Source organism: Sorex araneus, chromosome 5 (genome assembly GCF_027595985.1).
Source record: "Sorex araneus isolate mSorAra2 chromosome 5, mSorAra2.pri, whole genome shotgun sequence".
In the NCBI taxonomy this organism is placed as follows: Eukaryota; Metazoa; Chordata; class Mammalia; order Eulipotyphla; family Soricidae; genus Sorex; species Sorex araneus.
The window spans coordinates 12,615,964-12,623,432 of record NC_073306.1 but is presented as its reverse complement, the minus strand read 5'-3'; the positions used below and the strand labels follow the sequence as shown (position 1 = coordinate 12,623,432).

Below are 7,469 nucleotides of genomic sequence, written 5' to 3'. Positions count from 1 at the left end.
GCCACCTGGTGTTTGTAACAGAAGTCCGCTGCCCACAGGCGCCGCGGGAGCCTCTCCGCCCCCGTGGGGAAGGAGGCAAAAATAATCGAAGGGCATCGCGCCCGCCGGGCTGCAGAGTCCTCATGCGGACAGCGTTGGATGCGGTCGCCTGCGGGGCTGTGGGTGCGCGTGTGGCCCCCGGGGGCCCCCGAGGCGATGTCAGGGCAGAAGCCCCGCTGCTCCTCCGTGGTCGGGGCTGGTCGGGACCACCCCTAGCTTAGCTCCACCGACGACCCAGGGGCAGCTTCCAGCCGGAGAGACGGACGTGGGGGGGGTTCTTCTCCCCGATCTGGGGGCTCTCAGGGGTGGGGGGGCCCCGGCGGGCGGCATGAGCCATCTGGAAGGCTGGATCTACGGCAGGTGCTGGCGGCCGGAGGAAGGGCCGCTCCCCCTGCTGACCCTCCCCACGGCGCCCTACCCCGACCAGCGGGCAGGGCCCGGGGGGCTGTGCCGACCCACGTCTCACTTCGAGGAGCAGCCCTGCTACCTGGAGAACTTCGTCCAGAGCTTCTTCTTCTCCATCGACCTCAGAGACCGCCAGGGCGCGTCCCTGGTGGCCGGAGGGGACGGACGCTACTGGAACAGGTCGGCCCTGGAGACGGTGGTGCAGATGGCGGCCGCCAACGGGGTGCGTTTCCTTCCGCCCGGCCTGCTGTGCGTTTGGATGCCAACGGGAGTCAACGGGCAGAGCGTGGCCCGGGGCAGATGCCTTAGTTCTACTAACAACCAGTGGGAGGATTTCTTTTTGGTGTGAGGAGTCAGCTCCTCCCAGCAGTGCTCAGGGCTGACTCCCGGGGGGGGGGGGGGCGGGAGGGGCCCTGTGCCTGAGGGGCCTGATGGAACTCGGCTGGGCAGCACTGCAAGCACCTTACTAACCCCCCCCCCCGCCCCCCCCCCCCCCCCGACTGTCTCTCCTGCCTCGGGAGCAGTCGTGTTTTCTCGTGATGGCTGAGATTTCTACCTTGCCGGAAGGTTCTGGAAAAAAATGCTGCAGGGCGGGGTGGTGCTGCGAACTCCTTTCGCTGCTTGCTTGTCTGTGGCTTCATCCACTCCTGGTTGCTTTTCAGACAGTGAAAGCGCATCCCCGGCCTTAGCCAGCCTGGCCCGCCCGCATTCCCTGCAGCTCCCGGGGCTTCCGAGCCCTGGGGAGGCTGGAACCAGGCGGGCAGGAAGAACTGTGTTGTTTCTTCAATGGCTTCCTTGTTGGCGGTCAGTCACTTGTCAAACAGGGTAACAGAAGGCAGGACTGGCGGTTGTTTCTGGATCCTGGTAGCCAGGCGGGAAGGCCCCGGGCAGAGTGGGGGGGTGGGGGGGTGGGGGGAGGATGAACCTGGGGAATGTGAAGTGTATGTGCCCGGAAGCAGCCATTCTGGGGGACCCGCTTAGAATAACCCTGGGCACAGAGAGGCCCCGTGTGCAGCCCGCCTGTGTGACTGCGTAGAGATAATGACTCTCGTGTGACCCGGGTGTAAGGAGCCTCTGCTTACAAGCGTCAGAAAAAGTTGGTTGAATTGGCTAATCGGAGGGACCTTGGCACCAGAAAAGCATTGGTCCTGGTTGTCGAACGATTTGCACAACTTACCAGGAGGTGGGCACGGGCTACTGCCATTTATTTTGCTCTGCAAATTCTGACGTGGGACCAGAAATTTATTTTTAGTGCTTTGGATGATCCTTAGTGATATTCTGAACACACACCCCTTTAGCATTTTAAAATTAAGAAAAAAAAAAGAAAAAAGTAAAACCAACCAAATTAAAAAAACCAACCAAAAATCCTGCTGTGTTTTCTTCCTGGAAGCCATGCCGGTTCTGAAAGCAGAATTTAGCATTGCAAACCGAGCCTGCAGCCTCTGCTCCTTCCCAGCCCGTGTTAGTTACACACTAAACTAACAGGTGTGATCGCCGAAGCCAAATTAAAACGCGCACGCTGCCAAATTCAACGTGAAAGTGTTTTTAGATCCCGTGGTTTAGAACGCCCGGGTTTCTTTTAGTTTCAGAATCGAAATAATACCTCTTGGGTTAAAAAAAAAAAAAAGCCGAGAAAGCACTTGACGAGGATATGATTATGAAACCTACTCACTTCTCAGATAAGATGGGACGTGCCGTAAATTTCACCTTGGCAGAGAGCTGCGGCGGGAATGCAATTAAGACGCTTTGGATCTTTTGAGAGGCAGTGGGTGGAACGTTATTTCTTCTCGGCGTCGATCTGGCCTGTGGAGTGGATCTGGCCTGCTGTCCTCTCCGCGGTGATATATTTGGCTTCGTTTCCTTTCTGTGTGGAGCTCGAAGGATGTACGCGGAGTGCTGGGAATGTGTAATTCGGGAAGCCCCCACGGGCTGTCTCAGATTTATGCTCGGGAGGTTTGTTCAGTAATGCGTTTCAGCGATAATAATGGACTAAAGAGGGTCTCTGCCTATTTGTTAGCGCGGGGGCAGCCCAGGCAATATGTCCAGGCTTTCACAAGGACATTCCTTACTCTAAAAATCATGTTGCCTTTAAGGCAAATTCTCCTGGGGCTGGAGCGATCGCACAGCGGGGAGAGCGTTTGCCTTGCATGGGGCCAATCTGGCCTCGATCCCCAGCATCCCATAGGGTCCCCTGAGCATGGCCAGGAGTGATTCCTGAGTGCAGAGCCAGGAGTAACCCCTGAGCATCGTTGGGTGGGAACCTCCCCCCAAAGCCTAAATAAATAAATAAATAAATAAATAAAGCAATCTTGCTATTTTCTGGCATTCCTTAGACATCTAGTGACACGGTGGCCCTTTCGTCTGTTATTGTCGCCCAGATCTTACACTGTTTGGACTTCTCCTTTTCTGGGGGGCCTTGCATCATTTGGAGTGGGAACAGGGTGGGGGAAGTTGGATCCTGCCCAGGGACTTCCTACGGGCTCTGTGCTCGGAGACCCCCGTGCAGTGCTGGGGGTCGGCCTGGACTCGGCCGTGTGCAGGGCTGGTGCCTCCCTCTGTCCTGTCTCTGCAGCCAGGACCCTGGTCCCGACTCCTTCCGCGTCCCTGTGTGGAGATCTGAAGGCAAGATACGCGCAGAGGTTCCTGGGCGCACGGAGCTTGTGCTCCAGCCCTTTGCACCGTCCCCTGGCCCCTCCCTGTCCTTCCCCCAGTGTTCCCGTGGCCATCACGTCTAGTCAGGCTTTGTGGGAAGTTTCTCCGTTTTCTGCCTACTGGGGCCTCCCAAGCAGTGTTCGGGGCCGGCTGGGCCAGTAGCTCAGAGCCAGGGCCTAGTGTGCGGCACTACTCGGCCTCGCCTGCGGGAGGCGCCCTGGGCAGTCCCAGCCATGCTCGGGGCCTCCAGGGCTGCACCCAGTGATTTTAGGGGGCTGGGTGGGGCCAGGAATCTACCTGGCATCAGCGGCTTGCAAGCCTGTCTGCACCTCAACCCTGGGGCTCTTCCTCTGGCCCCAGTTTCTCTACTTTTTAATTTTTTTTTTTTTTTTGCTTTTTGGGTTACACCTGGCGATGCACAGGGGTTACTCCTGGCTCTGCACTCAGGAATTACTCCTGGCGGTGCTCGGGGAACCATATGGGATGCCGGGGATTGAACCCGGGTCGGCCGCGTGCAAGGCAAGTGCCCTACCCGCTGTGCAAAGGCTCCAGCCCCAGGTTTCTCTATTTTTATTTGCATCAAGCTGTCTGCATTTTCAGGCGATTAGAATGCCCCCCGGAGAACAGAGGCGGGCTCCGTTTCTCCTCTGAGCAGAGCTGATTCAATCCCCTGAACACAGAATCAATGCACACAGAAACTCTAGGATGAGCAGAGAACGTCCATGTGCCGCTGGCAGGGCACAGACGAGGGAACAGTATTTCCTTTGTGGAACATAAAAAAAAACTCCAGGTCACTTTTTTTTTCACCATTTTCTTTTTTACTATTTTTATTGAAGTGCCAGAATTTACAATACTTTTAATTATACTTTCCATGCACATATTATTCCTAGCACCATCACTAGCGTGCTTGCTCCCCTCCACTACTGTCCCAAGAGCCCCTGTCAGCTACATATACAACACCACCTGTAAGCTCACTGTCACTGTCACTGTCACTGTCATCCCGTCGCTCATCGATTTGTTCGAGCGGGCACCAGTAATGTCTCTCATTGAGAGACTTATTGTTACTGTCTTTGGCATATCCAATACGCACGGGGAACTTGCCAGGCTCTGCCTCGTGGGCTCGATACTCTCAGTAGCTTGCCAGGCTCTCCGAGAGGGACGGACGAATCGAACTCGGGTCGGCCGCGTGAAAGGCGAAAGCCCAACCGCTGTGCTATCACTCCAGCCCTGTTGTAAACTCAGTTTAAAAATAATAATTTTTTTTTTTGGTTTGGTGGGGGAGGTTGTGCCTGGTGGTGCCCAGGCTTACTCTTGGCTCTGCATTCAGGAGTTACTCCTGATGGGCCCAGGGGACCGTCTGGGCTGCCAGGATCAAACCTCCAGGTTGCTTTCTCTTGCCCAGCTCACCTCCAGGTAAAACATTACACAGTCACTCCCTACCATGTTTGACCCTAAACTATTAGGGGAACCATGGGAGATCAGCCAGGTGGGTGCCGAGGGAAAGAGCTGATGGTGAGAGAGGAGGACGGGCAGGAAGACGAGGCTGATGGAGGAGTGAGCCCAAGTTGGCAGATGTTTGGGAGCCCAGAAAGGATTTCTTTTTTTTTTTCTTTTTGGGTCACACCCAGCGATGCACAGGGGTTACTCCTGGCTCTACACTCAGGAATCACTCCTGGCGGTGCTCGGGGAACCATATGGGATGCCGGGGATCAAACCTGGGTCGGCCGCATGCAAGGCAAACGCCCTCCCCGCTGTGCTATCGCTCAGGCCCCTGGATTTCTTCTGTTGTTTTCATTTTGCGTTTGTGTTGTGGCCAGGCGTGTGCAGACACGGGCTCTGTGGGCTCTGAGCGTGGAGTTGGTGTGTGAGCTCTGGCTGGGGCGTCTCCCCCTGTCCGTGCTCAGCATCTCCTCCCCCCGCGCGGCCCCCACTAGCCCGGGCAGGGTCCACGTCTGCTCCCGCTGCCAGCAGAGGCCACACGCCCTCCACCAGTGGAACCTGGTGGCCTCGGTCCCGGGGTGGGGGTGTGGCTGGTGGCACCCAGCAACTGCTTCCGGCATGCCCTGATGCGGTCTGTGGGCGGGGGGTGTCTGTGGGGGCCTGCGACCCCCGGGGCTGCCCCTTCAGCTCTCGTGGACCGTCCCGCCACGTGCTTGGTGAGTTCAGGCTGCTGTCAGCCGTGCTGGCTTTTGCCTGTGTCTCTGGACGTGCGATTTCCGGACTCCAGGGCGGAAGGCAGGAAGGTCTCTGAGGAGGGGAGGGAAGGTGCGGAGCCAGGGCCAGCAGGGGCGGGGGAGAGCGGCTGGGGAAACTGCGTCAGGAGCCGTGCGGGCACCGCTGGCATCTCCCAGGGAAAGAGGATGGAACAGACCAGTCTCATGCCCAGGTTCCTGGGCGTGCCTCGAGGGACAGTGCTCTGGAAAGGGGCAGGCCCGAGAGGGAGAGCAGCTGCCACGATGCTCAGTGGTGGTGCTCCCAGAGTCTGTGCTCCTTTGGTCGTGTCACTCACACGCGGACATCCTGGGGTCGGTCCCCTTAGCGCTCTGGGGAGAGGGGGACTTGCTGCAGTGCTCACACACAGCCTTTCCGGGTATGTGCTCCTTTGCATGGTGCTCCCGCAGGCTGTGCTGCAGCTGGGGCTCACACGAGGCAGAGCCACCCAGGGTGCCCGTCAGCACATGGGGGGCAGCCGGGACTCGAACTCATGACCATGTGTGCCACAAGCAGACGCTGGATTCCAGATGTTCGGTGAGCCCCTGCAGGAGCGGGTGACAGCCCGGTCGCCCCCCTCCCCCCCAAGAGTAGAGCAGACGTGGACCCTGCCCCAGAAGGCTCAGTGTTCAGAGGTGCACCCCGGGGAACCAGGGGATACACCATATGGGGTGCCAGGGATCGAACCCAGGTCAGTTGCATGCAAGGCGAGTGGCCCACCTGTTGTACTGTCTCTCCAGCCCAACATTTTTTCTCTTCTAAAGAGAAGAAATCAGGGCTGGAGCGATAGCACAGCGGGTAGGGCATTTGCATTGCACGCGGCTGACCTGGGTTCGATTCCCAGCATCCCATAGGGTCCCCTGAGCACCGCCAGGAATAATTCCTGAGTGCAGAGCCAGGAGTAACCCCTGTGTATCGCGGGGTGTGACCCGAAAAGCAAAAAAAAAAAAAAAAAAAAACAACCCAAAAAAACACTTCCCTTTTTTTGAAAATGTAACTGAATGGGCTGTCACTGTGATTGTCACTGTCATCCCGTTGCTCATCGATTTGTTCGAGCGGGCACCAGTAACGTCTCATTGAGAGACTTATTGTTACTGTTTTCGGCATATCCAATGCACACGGGTAGCTTGCCAGGCTCTGCCGTGCGGGCTCCATACTCTCGGTAGCTTGCCGGGCTCCCGGAGAGGGGCAGAGGAATCGAACACAGGTCAGCTGCGTGAAAGGCGAACGCCCAACCGCTGTGCTATGGCTCCAGCCGCACTGAATGGGCTATAAGTGTTCATTTTCTCACCATTTCCCAAGCCTGTCCTGCTATGAATCTGGCGTGGAATGGGAGGGAAAGCAGGAGCAAATTCTCTGCATGCTCTCGCCGGGGTCTTCCTGTGCTGCTCCCACCCCACGGGATCACACACTCCCCCAAACAACTGAGTTCCAGGGATTCCGCTTCCACCATGATGGTGCGTAACATCGCCACAGGCTCCTACTGGAGAGCAGAACAGCCCCTCAGCCGGGCTGCATGTGTTCATTAGAGCAGCTCACCAGGCTGGCGCGACAGCCTTGCATGCAGCTGACCCGGGTTCAATCCCCGGGCATCCTATACGGCCCCCTGAGCACTGCCACACTGGTCCAAAGAAACAAAAGCAAAAAAAAAAAAAAAAGGACAGTAACGAAAGCAGCGTGCCTGCCTGGCCCCGGGGTTCCCTCCGCCGGCGGGCTGTGAAGCGTGGGCTCGGTGCTTCCTTGCAGATCGGGCGCCTGGTGATCGGCCAGAACGGGATCCTGTCCACCCCGGCCGTGTCCTGCATCATCAGGAAGATCAACGCCATCGGGGGGATCATCCTGACGGCCAGCCACAACCCCGGGGGCCCCAACGGAGACTTCGGCATCAAGTTCAACATTGCCAACGGCGGTGAGTGTGCCCTGGTAGCTACAGGACCCTCCCGCCCGGGTCTTGGGTGGGTGCCCGAGACCCCCCGGGCGCTGACCCATGGCCGAGTCGATGTGTTTCCCGCGTTGCTTCTGCAGCTGGGGAGCCCCAGGTGGGACGTGATCGTACCAACTCCCAGGCTTTGGCTGCCGGGGCCGGGGCCGGGGCCGGGGCCGGGGCCGATGCCGGGGCCAATGCCGGGGCCGGGCCGTGCACCTGGAGTGGGGGAGGGGGC

The 7,469-nt window shown here is 58.2% G+C and overlaps 1 protein-coding gene across 1 annotated transcript in view; it reads left to right on the top strand.

The window, feature by feature from the left end:
• The window catches only part of PGM1 (phosphoglucomutase 1), a 67,805-nt gene that overhangs the window by 24,657 nt on the left and 35,679 nt on the right, over positions 1-7,469 (top strand). Inside the window, exon 2 of the mRNA XM_055137618.1 lies at positions 7,054-7,216. Within this exon, the coding sequence (XP_054993593.1) occupies positions 7,054-7,216 (163 nt within the window). The remainder of the gene's footprint in view (positions 1-7,053; positions 7,217-7,469) is intronic.